The following is a 23,360-nucleotide window of genomic DNA, read 5'->3' as shown; positions in this document are numbered from 1 at the left end:
ATGGTGAGAACAGTCAAGGACAATCCACAGACCACCTCCAAAGACCTGCAGCATCATCTTGCTGCAGATGGTGTCACTGTGCATCGGTCAACAATACAGCGCATGCATAACGCCTTTTTGTATGACCAAACAACTCAATCTTTGTTTCATCAGTTCACAGGACCTTCTTCCAAAATGTAACTGGCTTGTCCAAATGTGCTTTTGCATACCTCAGACGACTCTGTTTGTGGCGTGCTTGCAGAAATGGCTTCTTTCGCATCACTCTCCCATACAGCTTCTCCTTGTGCAAAGTGCGCTGTATTGTTGACCGATGCACAGTGACACCATCTGCAGCAAGATGATGCTGCAGGTCTTTGGAGGTGGTCTGTGGATTGTCCTTGACTGTTCTCACCATTCTTCTTCTCTGCCTTTCTGATATTTTTCTTGGCCTGCCACTTCTGGGCTTAACAAGAACTGTACCTGTGTTCTTCCATTTCCTTACTATGTTCCTCACAGTGGAAACTGACAGGTTAAATCTCAGAGACAACTTTTTGTATCCTTCCCCTGAAAAGCTATGTTGAATAATCTTTGTTTTCAGATCATTTGAGAGTTGTTTTGAGGAGCCCATGATGCCACTCTTCATAGGAGAATCAAATAGGAGAACTACTTGCAAGTGGCCACTTTAAATACCTTTTCTCATGATTTGATACACCTGGCTATGAAGTTCAAAGCTCAATGAGGTTACAAAACCAATTTAGTGCTTCAGGAAGTCAGTAAAAAGTAGTTAGGAGTGTTCAAATCAAGAAAATGATAAGGGTGCCCATACTTTTGCACCGGTCAAATTTTGTTTAAATGCAGATTGCACATTTTCTGTTAGTACAATAAACCTCATTTGAATCCAGAAATATAACTGAGTCCATCAGTTATTAGATATATGAAACTGAAATACCTGTTGCAAAAACCAAAATTGTTATAAAGAAAAAAGGTTAATATTAATAGGGGTGCCCAAACTTTTACATATGACTGTATATGTATGTATTCTATATATCTATTCATTTGTTTCTTTATTAAAACTGTCAGTGTGAGTTTACTGTATCGTGCACTGAATTGCCGGCTTTGCTAAAAGACACCGGGTGCGTATTTCTCGCAAGTCACATGTGTGGTCCGTGTGTAATCCGTATTTTTTGCGCACCCATAGACTTGCATTGGCGTACTACGGGCGTAGTACGCTGATCACAGCATGCTGCGATTGGCACGGACCGTAGAATACGGATGAGAAATATACGGCTGGTGCGAGGGACCCCATAGAGAATCATTGGTCCGTGTGTAATGCGTGCTTTTAGCGCCTCTCACTCGGCCGTATTCCTCGCCAGTGTGACCCCGGCCTAAGAGTGCTGAAGATTTTAATAACAAATAAAATGCTAAGTTTCTTGTTTTCACACGCCCTTTTTGCAATTCTAGCCATTAAAGAAGATTAACCACCTTAAGTCGTTTTTTTTTTCTCATTGACATCAATGGAAGAAAACTACACAAAGAAAAAAAAAATGAGGTTACGGTAGCACAATTCGATTGTGGTTCTCCCATAGGAGCTTAATTATCAAAACCATGGGGACAATTCTTTACGCACTGTCTGACGGTTGTCTGGGGTTGAAAAGTCACGAATCTTTGTGCAATTATTTGATGCGATTTTTGGCGTTTTTAGTCCAGGTCCTCAAACTTTTTGAAAATTGTTAAATGGATGTCTAGCGTCTGTTTGACAGGAGCAACACATGCAGGGAATTACCTAACAAACAGGCAATTCTTGCATGTGATGCGGCAACACCTGTGAGACATGCAGCCACGGAAACTCAAACATATTATTCGAGCATGCAGAAGACACTCGGTTAGCACCCGAGCATGTTCAGATAACACCTTATCCCAGCACGTTCGCTCATCACTAGTCTGTGGTCATTAATCAACTGAGTGAAGCTTGGGAAAAGAGAGAAAAAGGAGTTCCAAATCTCATGCATGCTCTCAGAACAAGCTCCCTGACGGATTCTCAGTTAATGGCTCATACTCACTTGTGAAAGACTCGCACAGTTCTCGTGTGAGTCTTTCGCATGAAAACCTGGCACTGCCGCCGGCACTCGGACCGGAGTGTGTGGCTACATGTATTTCTATGCAGCCACACGCTCAGGTCCGAGTGCCGGCGGCAGTGCCAGGTTTTCATGCGAGAGACTCGCACGAGAGTCTCGCAAGTGAGTATGAGCCCTTAACTCATTCTGCAGCCAGCAATAGACAGTGCAGCACAGAGGCAATGAGACAAACTGTGCAGCTTCAATTAAACCTAATAGCGAAAATTATTTTTAGCCCAGAATTTGTGCATTTAAATAAAAAAAAGAAAATGTCCCCAAAGATTGATAATCCCTTTAATGCTCTAAATTTACAAGCATGATATAAAAGCATATTTTTAGTTTTAGCATAAAATTATTACTCTTGCTAAAGTGTAAAGTTCTGCAATTTTCCAATTAACTTTCTGCATTCATTCCTAAAAGTTTTCAAGATCTCTGCATGCTGTCGTTCAGTAGAAATCTTTATTACTGTTTTTAGTGGATGAAAATTCATTTTGTTCACACGATGGACACAAAGGTACACGGCGTCATTAGGCTATGTGCACACAGCGCGGATTCTGCTGTAGATCCGCAGCGTTTCTGGCCCTGCGGGTTCGCAGCAGTTCCTGCTGTATTGTACAGTACCATTGTTTTCAATGGTGAAACCAAAAACGCCTGTGCACATGCTGCAGATTTTTCCGCGCAGATTTGCTGTGGGTTACAATCCGCAGCATGTCAATTCTTTGTGCGGAATCCGCTGCGCTTTCACACCTTATCCATTATGAGGTGTGAAACCGCAGGCAAATCCGCAGATAAACCGCAGGACTTTTGACCTGCGGTTTTTTACAAATCCGAGGGGACAAATCCGCAGCTCTCAAAAGTACGTGTGCACATAGCCTGAGGTCTCACAGCTCTGATTACTGGGATGCAAATGTAATGACGCCCCAGTCATGTGATCATATACTGGACAGAAAAGATGATGAGATCTTAAAAACTGAGGAAGTGATGCAGACAGAATGGTGGAAAATTGCAAAACTTTTCATCATACAAATGAAAATATGTAATTTTTTTTTTTAGAGAAAAAAAGAGACAATAATAGAAAGTTGTATTAACTATATAAACTATCTCCTATCAATATGATGGAGGAAAACATTGATCTCTGAAGGTTTGGCTGTTCAGACCACCAACGATTTTGAGTATTGGGTTCTGCAAAGTTGGGTCTGAGTGTAGTGGAAGTTGAATGTGTGCGTCTCCACTTCATCCATTCTCATAGACTCCTGGGAATTGATGAGCGCTGCACCGTCTGCGTCAGTCTCATAGAGAACGAATGCTGAATTCGGACAATTACAGAGCTCAATTCAAAGGATCTGAGGGGGGGTCCAGCCTTCGGACCCTCAACTGCTGGGATCCCAATTATATACCTGGTACGACCCCATTAATCCTGGACTAAAGGTACATAAACATTGCACGCTTATCAAAAGGGAGGGTTCCTAGGCACACTCATTTCCCAATAATCATACAGTCTAAATCTGCTGATCAACTGATGAACGAGGAAAACGCTCATTCATTGGGTGAAATGATCTTTTTTTGCTGCACAAAATGTCATCGATCTTGGCCACGCATAGTCCTGTGTAAACAGGGCTAACGCTGCCGAGAACAATGGCAGCCTATGGTCACTGATCAGTCTCCTACAGATCGTTCAGTGCGCATCCGAAGCCGGGTCCGCCTGTGCGAGCAGGCTAATAAATGACCGACAAGCTTGTTGATTTAACACTGTACATCACTTAGAGAGTCATAATCTGAACCTTCACGTGCACCATTATATCACTTCAGAATCACGGTGGTCTTATATAGAGCGTAAAGGAAATAATCCAAAAATCTCCGTGTACAGGGAATTTTGGAAGTTAATGACTTAAAAAAAAACGCAATATGCTAATTATCAGTAAAGAGTCATGTAGGATGTCCCTTTTTCATGTGAGCATGACATAAAGTGAACCTGTCATGTCTCCAAATGCTATTAACCTGTAGATATTTGGTTATCCTGCAGGTTAATAGCGTCCTAAAGCTGAGAGCCCAGCTACCAGGAGGAAATGAACTTTATTCCTCCCAGCTGCCTCTGACTTTCAGTCACAGAGGTGTGGCCGGTAGACAGTGAGCGGTAGCTGTCACCTCCCCCCGGCACATTGACTGACAGCCGTCTCCGCAGTGTACCGTTGCTATGCATGTACATTTACGCTCCATTCTTTTTCTTTTTAAATTCTTTTTTATTGAATTTTCAAAGCGAATACAACAAGAATCAAATAAAATAAAGATATTTATAGTAGAAATACATTCTATATGTATTGTCAGTGTATAATATGCAGTTTAATTCTATGAAACAAAAGAAGAAATCATTGCAGGAGATAATTAAAATATGGATAAAGGACAACAAACAAAGGAAGGTAGAAAGTAGGGGTGATGGGGATAGGAGAAGAATAAGAATAGGGAGGGGATTCATACTGAGGTCTACAGTGAGTCTAGGTTACAACTTCTATAGGAGGGATATCGCTCTAACAATATCTCAGCCTGAATAGACGATTTTTGGTTTTCCTGAGAGGGTTTCACTCGTAACGTTTAGCAATATTTTGTTAAGTATCAGTAATAGAAATGAAACGATCACCGTGAGAGATATGTTCTAAGAGATAGTTGGTTCTGCGAGAGACGCCAAAGGGACACTCCATTTTAAGGGGAATAAAAGTGCTGGAGTTTGAACCTCCGATCAGTAACAAGGGGTAGATAATAGCTAGTTTTTGCTGGACAACCCTTTAAAGTCCTTTTGGCCACTTCATCTGCACTGCACATGCTCTGGTTGTGGCTAGAATTGGCTGATGATGTCAGTGAAGCCAAGAATGGGCAGATGTTCCGGAGAGAGGAACCCCTGTGACTGTATAAACCAGTAGAGGAACCCCAGTGACTCTATAAACCAGTAGCGAGAGAGGAACCCCAGGGACGCTGTAAACCCAGTAGGAAGAGAGGAACCCCAGTGACTGTATAAACCAGTAGCGAGAGAGGAACCCCAGTGACCCTATAAACCAGTAGTGAGAGAGGAACCCCAGTAACTCTATAAACCAGTAGCGAGAGAGAAACCCCAGTGACTCTATAAACCAGTAGTGAGAGAGGAACCCCAGTGACTGTATAAACCAGTAGCGAGACAGGAACCCCAGTGACCCTATAAACCAGTAGTGAGAGAGAAACCCCAGTGACTCTATTAACCAGTAGCGAGAGAGGAATGCCAGTGACTCTATAAACCAGTAGCGAGAGAGGAACCACAGTGACCCTATAAACCAGTAGTGAGAGAGGAACCCCAGTGACTCTATAAACCAGTAGCGAGAGAGGAACCCCAGTGACTCTATAATCCAGTAGCAAGAGAGGATCCCCAGTGACTCTATAAACCAGTAGCAAGAGAGAAACCCCAGTGACTCTATAAACCAGTAGCGAGAGAGGATCCCCAGTGACTCTATAAACCAGTAGCGAGAGAGGAACCCCGGTGACTCTATAAACCAGTAGCAAGAGATGAACCCCGGTGACTCTATAAACCAGTAGCAAGAGAGGAACCCCACTGACTCTATAAACCAGTAGCGAGAGAGGATCCCCAGTGACTCTATAAACCAGTAGCGAGAGAGGATACCCAGTGACTCTATAAACCAGTAGCGAGAGAGGAACCCCAGTGACTCTATAAACCAGTAGCGAGAGAGGAACCCCAGTGACATCATAAACGAGTAGCAAGAGAGAAACCCCAGTGACTCTATAAACCAGTAGCAAGAGAGGATACCCAGTGACTATAAACCAGTAGCGAGAGAGGAACCCCTGTGACTCTATAAACCAGTAGCAAGAGAGAAACCCCAGTGACTCTATAAACCAGTAGCAAGAGAGGATCCCCAGTGACTCTATAAACCAGTAGCTAGAGAGGAACCCCACTGACTCTATAAACCAGTAGCGAGAGAGGATCCCCAGTGACTCTATAAACCAGTAGTGAGAGAGGATACCCAGTGACCCTATAAACCAGTAGCTAGAGAGGAACGCCAGTGACTCTATAAACCAGTAGCGAGAGAGTATCCCCAGTGACTCTATAAACCAGTAGCAAGAGAGAAACCCCAGTGACTCTATAAACCAGTAGCGAGAGAGGATCCCCAGTGACTCCATAAACCAATAGCAAGAGAGAGGATCCCCAGTGACTCTATAAACCAGTAGCAAGAGAGGAACCTCACTGACTCTATAAACCAGTAGCTAGAGAGGATCCCCAGTGACTCTATAAACCAGTAGCGAGAGAGGATACCCAGTGACTCTATAAACCAGTAGCGAGAGAGGAACCCCAGTGACTCTATAAACCAGTAGCAAGAGAGGAACCCCAGTGACTCTATAAACCAGTAGCGAGAGAGGAACCCCAGTGACGCTATAAACCAGTAGTGAGAGATGAACCCCAGTAACCTTATAAACCAGTAGTGAGAGAGGAACCCCAGTGACTCTATAAACCAGTAGTGAGAGAGGAACCCCAGTGACTCTATAAACCAGTAGCTGTTGTTTAGTGGAGTAAAAGTCATATCCATGTGAAATAGTGTCTGCAGAATGACTTCTGCGCAGATCTTGCTTTTTTTTCCCAAGGAGAATCTGTCTAACACCTGATACAAATGGGTGTTATAATTGAGCGGCATGGTGCTCTGTCGCAGAAGCCTTGCCAATCCTTTGACAGCTTTCTTATCTGAATAGGAGACGTGTTTCACCTGCGCAGATGTCCCTTCTGCACACACTACTTCAGTTGTGCTTCATTCTGGTAAATGCAAATGTCGGGGATTGGGCAGGAGCTGTTTTTCTTAAGATGCAAAAAAGATGCCTGACAAGGAAATCAGTGATGGTAAAACGACGTCAGGCTGCTGCTTAGTTTTTTTGCATTTGAATAAAACTTAATATTTGATTAAACATATTCATTTGCAAAGATACCCAGCGCATTCATAACCTGGGGCAGCCGTACAGGTGCAGATTAGCCAACCCTAATGTGGGCAGCACAAAAGACTTAACACACAATGTCATTAGTACAAACAATGAGTGCTCAGGAGAGAGGGTGACATCTCTCACGTTAACTCCTTCAGGTACTCGTCGCAGACTTTACTAAATCATTTTGGCAGAAGACATTTTTTGATACCTAGTAATAGAATATATATATATATTCAGGTTTGGACCGTGAAGAAGGCGGATTAAGTCGCCGAAACGCGTAGTCCCATTTGCGTTTATTTCTGCCATGCACTCTGGTTCCTGATCCTTGTGGGTCGTCTTTTTAAACTTTTTGAAGAAATAAAGAAAACAAGACTAGATTTACAGAGAGAAAAAAAGGGGCATTTCTTTAAAATGGGGAGGAGCAGGAAGAGAAGAAAATCAACATCGAGAACAGCCGGATTCACACTAGGCAAAAGAATTACATATTTACCTGAAGCGACAGGTCCTCTTTAAGGGTTTTGAATGTCCAAACAGTATAATAGTATTACAACCTTACACTTCCTCATATTGTCTTAGGTTAGGTTCACGCCATGTTTGGGAGCTCCTTTTAGAAATGCCTCCCGGTCCGGACATATACGTCTATTGTGCCCATTTAATATGATGAGCTGCACTATAGACTCTCCTCTCGGCATAATTTTGGTCAATATTCATCAGTATAGCCCCTCTAAATAAAGCTAATCATTACATCACAATGGAAAAAGTTTATATATTTATAATGGGAGTCAGTGGCCCTCTGAACTGAGCTTTGTGTAATCCAGTGCAGTGACAGGTTTACAATGCAGGTCTTCTGTCAAATTTGGCATAAAAGAAACAAATAGCTTAAAAGTCACTATGGTGGAGCTGCTCACCTGAATAGTCAAAGGCCAGTTACCTCATCACAAGCTACCCCCATTTGGTACATGCAGATCACCCCCCATCACGGTGAACCATGCAGAGCACCCCCTCACGGTAGAGCATGCAGATCACCCCCATCATGGTGGAGCATGCAGACCACCCCCCATCACGGTAGAGCATGCAGATCACCCCTCATTACGGTGGAGCATGCATAGCACCCCCATCATGATGGAGCTTTCAGAGCACCCCCATCATTGTGAAGCACACCCCATCACGGTGGAGCATGCAGATCATACCCCATCACGGTGGAGCATGTAGATCACACCCATCACGGTGGAGCATGCAGAGCACCCCCATCACGGTGGAGCATGTGGAACACACCCCATCACGGTGGAGCATGCAGCGCACCCTCCCATCACCGTGGAGCATGAAGATCACCCCCCATCACGGTGGAGCACACAGATCACCCCTCATCACGGTGGAGCATGTAGATCACCCCTCATCACGGTGGAGCATGCAGATCACACCCATCACGGTGGAGCATGCAGATCACCCCCCATCATGGTGGATCATGCAGATTACACCCCATGACAGTGGAGCATGCAGAGCACCCCATCACGGTGGAGCATGCAAATCACCACCCCATCACGGTGGAGCATGCAGAGCACCCCCATCATGGTGGAGCATGCACAGCACCCCCATCATGGTGGAGCATGCAGAGCACCCCCATCACGGTGGAGCATGCAGATCACCCCCAACACAGTGGAGCATGCAGATCACCCCCCATCATGGTGGATCATGCAGAGCACCCCATCACGGTGGAGCATGCAGAGCACCCCCCATCATGCTGGAGCATGCAGATCACCCCCATCACGGTGGAGCATGCAGATCACCCCCCCATCATGGAGGAGCATGCGGAGCACACCCCATCACGGTGGAGCATGCAGAGCACCCCCATCACAGTGGAGCATGCAGAGCACCCCCATCACGGTGGAGCATGCAGAGCACCCCCATCACGGTGGAGCATCCCCATCACAGTGGAGCATGCAGAGCACACCCCATCACGGTGGAGCATGCAGATCACCCCTCCATCACGGTGGAGTGTGCAGATTACCCCTCCATGATGGTGGAGCATGCAGAACACACCCCATCCCGGTGGAGCATGTAGAGCACTCCCATCACGGTGGAGCATGCAGATCACTCCCCCATCACAGTTGAGCATTTAGAACTGCCCCATCACTGTGTAGCATGCAGAGCATCCCCTATCTCAGTGGAACAGCAAAGTTTGTATCCTCTTAATACATTGCAATCATCATTAAATAACACTGTGTACTTGTTTACTCTGCTCCATGTAGAAAGAGGAAGTATCCTGTCCCTGCATTTATCATCTTCACCTTCAACTCCTGACCCAGCTACTCCCTCCCCCACCCCAACCTGGCCATAGACTTTTGCAGTAACTGATGACTCGGACAGGGAATATTGACATCCTGTTTATACATAGACCTTAGAAGGATTCAGCTGGTCAGTTTTTAATCACGTGATGTCATAGACCTAATGGAAAAGAGAAGATTTAGCTGGGTAGAAGGACAAAATGAGCAATTGTAAGTGTGCAGTGCTATATAATATGACTGCAATATGTTAAGAAGATAAAAATGTTTATGGGAGGAGGAGGAGTGCTTCTTACAGATATCTGCTTACATCCAAAGATTCGCTCAGTTTGGTTTCAGACTCTTCGGGCATGGTGCTGGCAGAGCTTCTAACACATGAGGTCAGACGCAGCATAGGGTATGGCTCTGCACACATACTGGATCTGATGTAGATTTTCTGCAGCATTTACACTCCATTTCCATATGAAAATCTGCATGTGGTACATGTTGACTTTGTTGCAGATTTTGTTGAGGATTTCACCCAAAACAGTGCAAAAGGCGAATGAATTTGACACGAAGCCTTGACGCGCTACAAATTTCAAATTTTGCTCCACAGATCAATTTACATGCAAAAAAAAAATGTAGATGAGATTTTTAAAATCGGATTAACTTAAATCTGCATAGACATTCTGGACCCAATATATGCCGCGTACATTTTTACACCTCAGGGGCTTGTTTCGCACATTTTTTTTCATCCAGTTTTTCAAGCAGAGCAAAAAAACAACATTTTTCAGTAACAGCAAATGAATGAGATTTCTAAAATCTCACCCGGTGCCTGCCCATGCGTTTAATTATTTTTTTTTTATTTGCTCTTTGTGAACTTACTCTTGAAGTTTTACTCCGATCTTAGGAGTTCAATCGGTAACTCTAAGGTTGTCTCCAATAACGTCCCTCCAGACATTTTCCCGGGTGTGTGGCCGGACCTGGGTTATATGAGTCCAGCCTGGCACACCCTGCCTAGCGCCGGTACACACAAATAATAGCCAGTAGTATTTACAGTGAAGTATCACATCCTCCAGGCGTCCACCGGCAGATAAAGAACAGGCATCTGTCCCTCCGCTGCCTGCCATGTCCTCTGCGGCCACACACGCCCAGCGTCTTCCATCCACCTTTGTGTTGCTGTTGTTTAGTTAGGGCTATATTGTACTTAGTAAACACCCAACACAAGACTCGGGTTGTTTGAACACTGCTTTAGGTTCAGCTGCAGTACACCGTTTCTCTGATCTTTTATGTTCCTGAGCAGATGTCTTTCATTAATTTATGGATTTATCATCTTTTGCTGTGTTTTTTTTTTTTTTTTTTTTTTTACACCTGGCAGCTGGCTCAAGTTTCAGCAGTTATTGTCTATTTTGCATTGCACATAGAATTGAATATCATCTGTCTTCACAAAGCTAAGGCTCAGAGAATCGAGGCAGGCTGCGTGAACTTCTGGGCTGCAGATTGTTTGAACATCTAGCGCACTTACCTCCTCCTCCCACCCATCCACCACCCCCAGCTCCTTAATATTTATTTGTGCTCATTTTCTTTCCTGGCCTTGAATGGGGCTTAGCTAGTGTTCGGTACAGCTGTATGTTTACTGAATCTATTCCATCGTGACTCATTGTGCGTGTGTAAGTATCCTGGAAACAGCCAGGGCTTTCTTGGAAGAACAGTTGGGTTTTCAGCGCCCTCACTTAAAAGGAAAAGCTCACCAATCGGTCACTTACACAATATTTACTAAACAGCGTCTTGCTCCGTAAGAAGGCGTCATGCTAGGTTTTATTGGCAAACCACTAGGAAAACACCAGAAGTGCGCCAAAGGAAGCGCCCGCAAACGCGAGAAACATAACGCCACATGTAACGAGCTTATACAAAACAAACCACTTTGGATCAGGGCTTTTTTTTTTTTTTTCTTTGCGGAAAACCAACATTTTTTCCTCTGCATCTAGCTATGAAAGTATTCTTCTATATATGACTATTTATATCATTTATGTGCTGAGATTATGTGGGCGTGATTCTGCAGTATATATTTTTTCTTTTTTTTTTTTTGACTCTTTTTTTTTTTTGACTCTGCAGAATGTGCTTTTGGAAGAGAAGCCGTACATGCATGATACTTTATTTGAAAAACAATATCGATAACTATGGTAGATGGATACATAGATGGGTGTCTGGTAAATAGATCATAGATAAATCAATGGGTAAACAGAAGAAACAAAAAAAAATAGAAGAAGCACTCCAAAAATACTGCAAAGTAAAGGGAATCTGTCACCCCGTTTTTGAGATATCATATAATGATATCATTCAATTGTGTGTCACATAAGGATTCTCTTAGTACTTTTGCTTCCCCCTGACCCCGCACCTTTCATGCATAAATACCTTTTTTATATCAGTTCAGATGTATGTAAACTGCCGCGGTCCGGTCCGCTGGGTAGGGCTTATTCAACTGCTCCCCCCTCCCTGTCTTGCTCTGCACAAGAAGAAATGCGTAGAGCAAGACAGAGAGTGGGAGAGCAGGTGAATAAGCCCCGCCCAGCGGACCGGACGGCGGCAGTTTACATACATCCGAACCGATATAAGCAAGGTATTTATGCATGAAAGGTGCGGGGTCAGGGGGAAGCAAAAGTACTAAGAGAATCCTTATGTGACACACAATTGAATGATATCATTATATGATATCTCAAAAACGGGGTGACAGATTCCCTTTAAAGGACTTTAATGGCCCATGTAGCGACATTTCAGTTCATAGTGTGAACCTTTCCCAAATCTCATTATGAACCGAAATGTCACCACATGGACCATGAAAGTCCTTTAATTTGCACTATTTTTGGAGTACTGCTTCCTTTTTTTTGTTTTTACTAGTCAGGTTGGGCTTATGCCTGGAAGCCTTGTACCCCCATTTACTGCTCTTGGATGGATAGATATGAGATAGATAGAAAAACAAAAGGCTCACTTTCTCTTGAGTCGAAATTATTGCCATCTGTTTACATGGACCAATAAATACAACATTTTTTTGCATAGTGCTTGCTATTGAGTGCTGCATGCTTGTTTTGCGTTTTAGGTAGATAGATAGATAGATAGATAGATAGATACAGTTGTGGCCAAAAGTATTGACACCCCTGCAATTCTGTCAGATAATATTCAGTTTCTTCCTGAAAATGATTGCAAACACAAATTCTTTGGTATTATTATCTTCATTTAATTTGCGAAAAAACACAAAAGAGAATGAAGCAAAAAGCAAAACATTGATCATTTCACACAAAACTCCAAAAATGGGCCAGACAAAAGTATTGGCACCCTCAGCCTAATACTTGGTTGCACAACCTTTACCCAAAATAACTGCGACCAACCGCTTCTGGTAACCATCAATGAGCTTCTTACAATGCTCTGCTGGAATTTTAGACCATTCTTCTTTGGCAAACTGCTCCAGGTCCCTGATATTTGAAGGGTGCCTTCTCCAAACTGCCATTTTTAGATCTCTCCACAGGTGTTCTATGGGATTCAGGTCTGGATTCATTGCTGGCCACCTTAGAAGTCTCCAGTGCTTTCTCTCAAACCATTTTCTAGTGCTTTTTGAAGTGTGTTTTGGGTAATTGTCCTGCTGGAAGACCCATGACCTCTGAGGGAGACCCAGCTTTCTCACACTGGGCCCTACATTATGCTGCAAAATTTGTTGGTAGTCTTCAGACTTCATAATGCCATGCACACGGTCAAGCAGTCCAGTGCCAGATGCAGCAAAGCAACCCCAAAACATCAGGGAACCTCCGCCATGTTTGACTGTAGGGACCGTGTTCTTTTCTTTGAATGCCTCTTTTTTTCTCCTGTGAACTCTATGTTGATGCCTTTGCCCAAAAGGCTCTACTTTTGTCTCATCTGACCAGAGAACATTCTTTCAAAATGTTTTAGGCTTTTTCAGGTAAGTTTTGGCAAACTCCAGCCTGGCTTTTTTATGTCTCGGGGTAAGAAGTGGGATCTTCCTGGGTCTCCTACCATACAGTCCCTTTTCATTCAGACGCCGACGGATAGTACGGGTTGACACTGTTGTACCCTCAGACTGCAGGGCAGCTTGAACTTGTTTGGATGTTAGTCGAGGTTCTTTCTCCACCATCCGCACAATCTTGCGTTGAAATCTCTTGTCAATTTTTCTTTTCCTTCCACATCTAGGGAGGTTAGCCACAGTGCCATGGGCTTTAAACTTCTTGATGACACTGCGCACGGTAGACACAGGAACATTCAGGTCTTTGGAGATGGACTTGTAGCCTTGAGATTGCTCATGCTTCCTCACAATTTGGTTTCTCAAGTCCTCAGACAGTTCTTTGGTCTTCTTTCTTTTCTCCATGCTCAATGTGGTACACACAAGGACACAGGACAGAGGTTGAGTCAACTTTAATCCATGTCAACTGGCTGCAAGTGTGATTTAGTTATTGCCAACACCTGTTAGGTGCCACAGGTAAGTTACAGGTGCTGTTAATTACACAAATTAGAGAAGCATCACATGATTTTTCCAACAGTGCCAATACTTTTGTCCACCCTCTTTTTTATGTTTGGTGTGGAATTACATCCAATTTGGCTTTAGGACAATTCTTTTTGTGTTTTTTCATTTAAGACAAATTAAATGAAGATAATAATAACAAAGAATTTGTGTTTGCAATCATTTTCAGGAAGAAACTGAGTATTATCTGACAGAATTGCAGGGGTGTCAATACTTTTGGCCACAACTGTAGATAGATAATAGATAGATAGATAATAGATATATAATAGATAGATAATAGATTGATATTAAGGGCCTTTTACACATAGCGATATCGGTAGCAATATCGCTACATGTGACACTTACCTCCAACCGGCCTCCCCGCTGGCTATCGTTGATCGCGCGAGAACGTCCTGGTCCATTTCTCATCGTCGGCTTCTTGCTGGCGCCGATGAGCGACTCCATGGATGCGGGAAGAAGTCGTCACCAGAGCTACCATCTGACAGGTAAGTAACGACCGCCAACTGCTGCTGCATCGCTGGTGAGATCTGCCTGTTTGGCAGCTCACTAGCGACCATTTAGTGATGCACCAGCGATCCTGACCGGGTCGTATCGTCGGGATCGCTGGTGCATCGCTAAATGTAACGGCACCTTTAGATAATAGATGATAGATAATAGATAGATATTAGATGATAGATGATTGATTGATAGATAATAATAATAATCTTTACATAGCGCCAACATACTCCGCAGCGCTTTACAGTTTAACAGTTTCAAATCACAAGTCATAAGTAACATCGTCAACAATACAACAATTAAAATAGATAGATACATAGATAATATATAGATGATAGATAGATAATAGATAGATATGGGATAGATAATAGATAGATAGATAATAGATAGATTGATATGAGATAGATAAATATGAGATATATAGATATTAGATAGATAGATAGAATCTAAATATAAGGAAGGGATGGATAGATAGGTATAGAATAGATAAGTAAACCTATATGACAGATTAGATACAAAGATATCTAGAGCGATACATATTGTCCGCAGTTATGTTTTCTTCTGTTGTACATTGAGGTTTCTATTATTCAGATGTACACAGCACACAAGAACCTCAGGCTCTGTGTAATAACACAGGGGTCTTTATAAAGCACAAGTGAATAATGATGAATAATTGAAGCTTCTGATAAAACATTCTCTGACGTGTTGGATGATAACAAAATCGTTTTCTCACAGCACATTGAAACATGCAAACACCAAGATGTAATTCATCCAGAAGTTTTGACTTTCCTGAAAGTCTTATCTCCGAGCAGTAGGTGACAGCTTGCTGCAGTTATTTCATTTATGCATTTTGACAGATGGCACTGGAGAGTATAATGCACTTTTAGACTTCTCTCTATCAGTCTAATGGAGGTAACTGAAGGTTCGCTCAATTTCTTCTCTTGGCACAAGAAGTATGTCAGCGAAATTACCTTCCTTTGTAATGATTAAACCTTTGAGGCAAAACTGCTTAAAGTTTATTTTAGGAGCTGTATTTGTAGATAGATGGATGGATTAGATATCAAAGTATTAAAAAGATGCTAAAATACGTAATACAGATAAATATGAGATAGAAATAAATAGATATCATATACATTTCTAGACAGATCTTAGATCTAGCAAAATAGATTCGTATAGATATAAAGTAGACTTATAGATACTTTTGAGATAGATATTAAAAAGATACTTAAATAAATAGTAGAGATATAAATATAGGTAACAGAGAGATGTGAAACAGATTTATGGGTAGATATAAAGAAAGCATTAACATAACCTGTGACGGATGCCAGACGTCACACGCATGATTATGTTGTAAAAAAACAAAACTTAGGCTGCGGGAAAAAATACATGTTCCGTGCAATAGATATCTTTTACCGGATGCCCCTGTATGGAGTAGGGTGTTCTGCTGTACTACTTAATTTAGTAAAAAGATGGATACGCTGTATACCTTACAAAAGTACACCGGGAGCGGTCCCTGCAGGTTAATTGCGCCCTCTGGATGCAGTAAAGAGCATATTGTTATATTTATTGTCTCATATAGATGAAATTATCATATCTCCGTGCAGCGACGCTCGTTCTTAGCCTCCGATCTGCAGTGTAATACAGAATCGTGAGCAGCTTTACGTTCTGCATGAAGTTGTACAGTGCGTTCAGGATCTACGCTTCTTCTTTCAAGTCCTTAAAAAAGAAAACCAGGGAGCAATGTTGGGGAAGAAGACTAAATTGACCTTGGGGGGCGCCCACATTGATTTTCTCCACATGCATCTTCATTTCTGATAAATTATAAAGCCATTAATTTGCAGAGGAAATGGCAGGCCCAGCCTGCGGCACAGATGTGTCCTAAGCAGACAGGCTTACAATGCTTAAAATACTGCCAAGAAGTGCTAGAAGGAAAATTAGTAGGCCTAAAGTGTTATGGTTAGACCTCCGTCCTCCAGGAACTGTTTTGGTTGCTTTCATGTGCCAATTATATAGATTGTAAGGTTTTTAAACTATTAAGCAGGTGGCCACTTACTATGGATAAAGGAGGTACAGAAAGATAGGAGATAGATCTGTGTATATCTAGAGAGAAAGATAGATGGATGGTAGGTAGTTAGAAAGAAATGAGATAGATAGATAGATAGATAGATGGTAGGTAGACAGAAAGATATGAGATTGATAGATACTGTAGATAGATGATAGATAGATAATATAAAGATAACAAATAAATTGATTGATAGATAGATAGATAGATAGATAGATAGATAGATAGATAGATAGATAGATAGAAGTACAAAAGAAACAGGCAGCACTCCTAACAGGCTTCAATGCAGAAAAATGGCCTGTAATGGCCTATATTAGCTGTAGCGACTTTTCAGTTCAGCAGAGCCTTTGTCAAGCCTAGATTGATAGATATGAAAGGTAGATAGATACATACAGTATATAAATAGAGAAACTGGTGGATTCAAGTTTTTAGGTTTTTGGTCGAGGAGAAGCATGTGTGATAAAAATGGTTAGAGTTCCATCAAAGAAACAAACTCCTTGTCGTGGCTGGTGGGCACACACGACTTTTCAATTTTGTGCGCTAAGTATCTTCCTTCATTTTATAGGTATAGTCTACATTGCAGTATGATAGGCAGATATGAGATAGATAGATAGATAGATAGATGATAGACTTCATATAGCCAGTGTTTTTGGATATGTCTCAGCACACAATGGCTGCTGCGCTCTTTGCTATGTGTTATATATATAGTTACTGCATCTTACACCTGTCCACATTTGCTTCATTCTGTAAGAATTTCTGGTCAGATAGATAGATAAGTAAATGTATGTAACGTTACACAAATACATGTTTAAACAATATACAATAGCTGACCGATAGCTTTTATCTATGATACAGGAACCCTTCTTAATGTAACAATGGCCGTAGGTGATGAGACTGTTGTCACCATTCTGTATAATGTTGTATGTTTCTCTTTGCTCCTTTCACCGAGTCTTTTCCTTGACTAGCACAATTCTACATGCAGGAAGGCCTGTCTCCAAATCACTTGAAAAAAGCCAAACTCATGTTTTTTTACACACGGTATCCAAGCTCCAACATGCTGAAAACCTACTTCTCCGACGTGAAGGTAAGTCCGGTGACGAGTCCAAGCGCCGCTCTATGTATCTCCGCCAGGGGAACGTGTTCAAGGGCAGATGTGGGGGGGTCTTTATATAAGTTATGAAATGATAAACTATATTGTAATTGGAGAGATTTGGTTACGGCCTCCCGAATTTAGGGCAAGAAGTTATTATCTTTTAATACTGTTTTAACACTGAATTCTGGTTTGTGCCAATATGATTTTATACTAAACCCATTTGCAATCACTGAAGGCTTTTCAAAGCTTACAGGCCAAATCCACAATTGGTTAACATTTTGACCCAGATTTATAAAACGGTCCTGCATCTCTGTATTAATCCTGTGCTATCCCGAGGGGGCTCATTTATCATATTATGTATGACTCTTACTATCCGAACTGATATCTCACCATGTAGGTAAGTACATCAAATTCTGGACTGGAGGAAATTGTGGAGGATGTGGAAATGATAAGACTAATATTGATATACATTGCCAATTTATATTCTACAGGGGTGGACACAATGCCCTGAGAGTGTGAAAGACAATTAGACTTTGCTTTTGGAGCCAGTTTGGTCTTTATAGTAGCATTAGGAAATTTCCATAAATCCAAATGGAGAACTTGTTGGCTTCTGGGATGAGTCCAAAAATTATCCCTCTTGTCTATGGGTTTTTTGTTTGGTCAGAAAAAAAAAATAACATCGGATCGATCCAAACATAAGATAATAATTCAGAATTCAGTGTCTTTTTACGACCATAGTCAGGTGTTCTTATATAATAAATGTCTCCATTTAAACCACCAGCGTCCATTCTTCCAGCTTTCAAATGATTACTCCTCCGATGCTACTTCTATAGGACAAACAGAGATCAAACTTTGGTGTAGAAGAGTATACGTCCAATGTTTTTACTCACGTAGCTTTAAAAAAAAAATTTAAAATCCATAAAACAGCGCGACTCAGGGTTTCGCCTTTCCGGCTTTGTCCAGGGTTTGTGACATCTGTATAGAGTATTGCAGCTAAGTCTCATTTAAAGATGATCTGTCACCAGATCTTACAATATGCATATGTTATTATATAGATTTCTTAGACTTGATGAAGCTGGTGTATATATTATGAAAATCAATGTTAGGAAGACTATATATTATTATATTTTTTATTCTGCCAAGCATTAAAAAGAGCGTTTTATTTTTATTTTACTATGATATATCCAATGTGACATGGATATTCATTAGAGATGAGCGAGTTGATTTTTATAGGCCCTGGTCCTTCGGCCACATCACTATTCCATAGATGCTGGATCAGAGCTGCGCAAAGCGCCTACTACCTGTCTGGAGTTTTCAGCGCCTCTTCTGAGTTGTAGGCCCCCGGCTTGAGGCTCGACATCATACATGCTTATTGAAAGAGAAGCCGAGGATGCCGGCAGGGAAGAATTGGTTCTCAGAACTCCTGTCTGGCCACCACGGAATACCGACCTGGCTGCTGGGCCAAGTTCCTGAGAATCGATTCGCTCAGCTCTAATATTTATAATAAGTACACCAGCCTCACCAGGTCCAAAAGATCTCTTTATTAATATATGCAGTTTATATTGTGAAATCAACAAGAATGGTGATGTTTTGGGAATAGTATAATTAGACAATTGTGTGGTTGCCGGTGACTTATGCAGCTTCTTTCGTTATGGCAAAGAATAGTATAGCTTGGGATCTGTCAAAGGTAATATATTACTTTATTTCATCAGCATAAAGCAAGCTGAATAGCGAGTGGGAGTGTTAAAATTGGAGCCAATAATTCACGGGTGCAGACGCAGGATTGGTAAAGTTGTGATAAATCCTGCATGAAGGCTACACTCACAAGTGTTTTAGTGCCTTTTTATGTTGTTGTTTGTTTTTGTTTTTTTTGCAGCCAGGTGTTACTATGTTTCTATTCCACTAATAATACTTGTAAAAAAAACACTATAAACATAAGTGTTTACTGTAAGGCTGGAACATAATAGCGATATTATTATTAATAATAAAAAAAAATAATAATAAATAGACATTACAACAAATACACTCATATTTTTTATTTTGATTTCTTTTTATTTACTTTTTTTTTAAAGCATTTAATAAATTCTTATAAATACAGTATGGTAATAAAAAACACTTATTACTATTATTTTATGTTTATCTTTTAACGATTCCCAGTAAAAACTTTTTTTTTAGCCTCTCATTGAAACACCAGGATATTTAAATGAGTCATTAGTCAAAAAGAAAAAAAAAAGTCATTTATGTGTCCAGCGAGTCGCCTCTTTCCCATCCGGCTTATACGTTGTTACGGCATATGCTTATGAGCCGAGCGCACTTCCATCTTCCAAGTATCAAAAAAGACATTGTTAGCATTGTAAGTGATAATCATGTGATAAAATCTGAGGGCGGCCCGCACGGATTACAGCGTGAACGTTCGTCTAATTGTCTCGTCTGCACTGCTTTCCCATACTTCTGCTTACATAAGCAAACTGCTGCGTGTCACTCTCCTTTTCTACATTGACATCCCCCGTGCACTTGCTGCGAAGGGGGGAAAAAAAAAAGAAAAAACAAAAGTGTTGATTGTCTCTTATTTACGACTTAATTTGTTGTTGATGTCGTCTACGCAGAAGCATAAGGAAGATGAACAAAGTGACAGATTCAGGGCACATTATTCAAATGAGGCGATGACTCCCAGCTGCCTCCATCTACAGAATATCAGAACCGCCTATTTACGTCTTATTAAGTCTTAACACCAGTAATTATTTCTTCACGTTGACTTGATTTCCTGTTAATAACTTGTGGTCGGGGGGGGGACACTGAGCTCCTTTTGAATTTGGTCCATAGATTCACACGGTGTCATCAAAATAAGGCAAAAAGCTCTAAATTGTGACCGAAACCTAGAGGAACGCTAGCGTCAACCGAGCCTACAGTGGCAGATTACACACTTGTATTTTGGAGCAGAATCTTCTCCAAATGGAAAAACTGCTTCAAAAATTTTAGGTGAAATTTGGAGCAGATTCAGCTCTCGAAAAAACTGCTTCAAATATTATTCTTTGAATGGGAAAGTACATAAAGTACTATTTTTGTCCCACGTGGAAGTAGATGCAAACATTTTTAATTCTTGGGACATTTCCACTTGAAAAAAAAATGCTCACAGAGGTTTTATGTAGGGCGTTTTGGAGCCAGATCTGAGTCGAAACTGTAAATCCTCGTCAAAAACTCAAAACTTGGAGTTTCTGCTTAGTGGCTACGTGCACCCAACGTCTTTTTCAGGCGAATACCGCCACAGATACCGCCTGATAAAACTGTCAAAAGAATGAACACGTTCAGGCTTTTGATTGTCTTTTAACCACTTCAGATTTCTAAAAATGCAGTTAAAAGTATGTCTGTTCTTCTGGCGCTTTCCATTCTGAAGACTCTGTACTTTACAATACAAATCAATGGGAAAGCTCAAAAGATGGCCAGAGCAGTTTGCCATCGTCTTTGCTTAAAAAAAAAAGCCCTAGCATTTTCTTCATTAGTCAGTGGAGTATGAAAAATGCCTGAAAAATGACAGTAAAAAAAGACTTCACAAAAATCCATAGAAAAAATGTCAGAAAAAATGTCGGCAGCCAAAACCATAAGTAAATGACACAAAAGATGCTTCAGGAAAAAGAAACTCCAGAGTTTAGAGAAGCGTCTTCAACTGGAAAACCTAGTTGGATTTGCCAATGTTTAAAAATCCTTGTGTGCACCTCAACTGTATGTTCACACTAAGTTTTATGAAAACGGTAAAAGTCTGATGGGTTTTTCAAGAGGAATCTTGTTCAGGAAATGTTGAGTTTTTTAAAGGTTCTGAGAAAGGATTTTGACTCATTTTCAAGTGGATTCTTTAAGCAAATCCGCTTCAAAATCCTTAAAAAAAAAACAGTTTGAACATACGTTAGTCTACATCTGACTACTGACAATTATGGAAAAAGTTACCCATACAAGAAAATCGATTTTAAAAAAAACACCGAAAAAAAATGCTCCCAAAACTTTATTTGGGGGAAGGGGCTCAAATTAAAAAACTGAATATCAAATTAAAGATGAAAAACTTTTAGAATAAGTTTATGTGTAAAAGTCTAAAATACTAAAGAACAAAAGGAATGTATGCATGGAGATATATTCTCAAATTATAGGATGGTTTATAGAAAATTAGTTGAAGTTAAGGGTTGATTCACACATTACAGCTGTGAAAGGGATTTTGTTGCAGTTTCTAAAAAATTTGAGGGACAAAAACATGCACATGTCCAAGGTGTGTGAAAACAACTGTTCTTCTGTAAATCTAAGGAGTTCCTTAATAAATCATTTCTGCACAGCCTTATGATAAACAGGTAGATCGATATCAGATACCCAGAAATGATAATTTATATACCATTTTATACCGGGTGAGTCATAAAGGACGGATGTATTTGAAGTGGCTATAACTCACCACCAGGTGGAGGTAGAGATGTGCGGGAGGCGGGGTTATGTTTGTGAGGTGAAAGCATTGTTTTTATTTTAGTTTCAGTTTAAGCTATGGTGCCGTGGACGATAGAACATCGCGTTTTTGCGTACGACAGTTTTGTCAAGAATAATGAGTGTATCACAGCCGTTCAGCGTGAGTTTCGGCGTCATTTCAATATTCACCGAAATCAAGCTGTTCCCGCTCATAACACTATCCTACGTTGGGTTGAAGCACTCCGTACACGAGGTACACTAATGAACAAACGACCACCGGGGGCTCCACGAACGGCACGTACCGCTGCACAGCCCTAAGGTAACGGTGTGGTGCGCTATGGGCAAATATGGCGTGATCGGTCCGTACTTTTTCGAAGGCGATAATGGCAATACTGTTACCGTGAACTCACAACGTTATATCGCCATGATAAATAACTTCTTTGTTCCTGAGTTACGACGGCAACATATCCCCATCTCTAGTGTGTGGTTTCAACAAGATGGGGCAACGGCCCACACAGCCGGAGCAACAATGAACGTTCTTCGCCCTCTCTTCCCTGGTCGCATCATTTCCAGGTTTGGCGATATTAATTGGCCTCCTAGGTCCCCAGACCTGTCCATGTGCGATTATTACTTATGGGGTCACCTCAAATCACGTGTATACAAGCTTAAGCCTCGATCATTACAAGAACTGAAGGAAGCTATTCGAGTGGAAGTTGCCCAAATCGACAGAGTTGTGTTGGAACGTGTTGATGCCAACTTCCAAGAACGCCTTTGGAAATGCATCACTGATAATGGCCACCACATGGCAGATGTTGTTTTCCACACTTGAATTTGTCAAATGCTATTAGTATACGTAACCAAATCTGTGAATACATTTATATTTAATAAATATTTAACGATTTTATGATTAGTTTAAAAACGTCCGTCCTTTATGACTCACCCGGTATAATATTGTTGATGTTTCCCCTCCACACATCCCAGGTATACAGTATACAGTACTGGGACGTTTCAGCAGGAGCGGGTCATTATTTTTAGTAGAAACATGGCATTAATTTCACAATGGTTATGTGCGTGGTTTTAGTAGGGACATGCCAGTAGTTTCAGCATTTGCTTGTGAGTAATTTCAGCAGGATTGTTTCAACAGGGGTATGTCAGTACTTTCAACTGGCGCATATCATTAGTTTCAGTAGGAGCATGTCAATAATTTCAGCAGTGGTGTGTCAGTAGTTTCAGCAGGGGCGTATCATTAAGCATGGGCATATCATTGTATCATTATTTTCAGCAGGGGTGTTTTAGTAGTTTCAGCAGGGGAGTATCATTAGTTTCAGCCATGGAGTGTCAGTAGTTTCCGCAGAGGTATGTAAGTTTCAGCAGGGGAGTGCCAATAGTTTCAGCAGGGGCGTGTCAGTAGTTTCTGCAGAGGTATGTCAGTTTCAGCAGG

The 23,360-nt window shown here is 41.4% G+C and overlaps 1 protein-coding gene across 1 annotated transcript in view; it reads left to right on the top strand.

Moving 5' to 3' along the window:
* PROX1 (prospero homeobox 1) overlaps positions 1-23,360 on the top strand; it is a 99,192-nt gene that overhangs the window by 19,793 nt on the left and 56,039 nt on the right. The window contains exon 3 of the mRNA XM_073553363.1: positions 17,352-17,470. Within this exon, the coding sequence (XP_073409464.1) occupies positions 17,352-17,470 (119 nt within the window). The remainder of the gene's footprint in view (positions 1-17,351; positions 17,471-23,360) is intronic.

Source organism: Dendrobates tinctorius, unplaced genomic scaffold (genome assembly GCF_039654945.1).
Source record: "Dendrobates tinctorius isolate UK_male_01 unplaced genomic scaffold, ASM3965494v1 ptg000201l, whole genome shotgun sequence".
Lineage (NCBI taxonomy): Eukaryota > Metazoa > Chordata > Amphibia > Anura > Dendrobatidae > Dendrobates > Dendrobates tinctorius.
The sequence above is the reverse complement of the archived record's forward strand: the minus strand, read 5'-3'. Positions and strand labels throughout refer to the sequence as shown.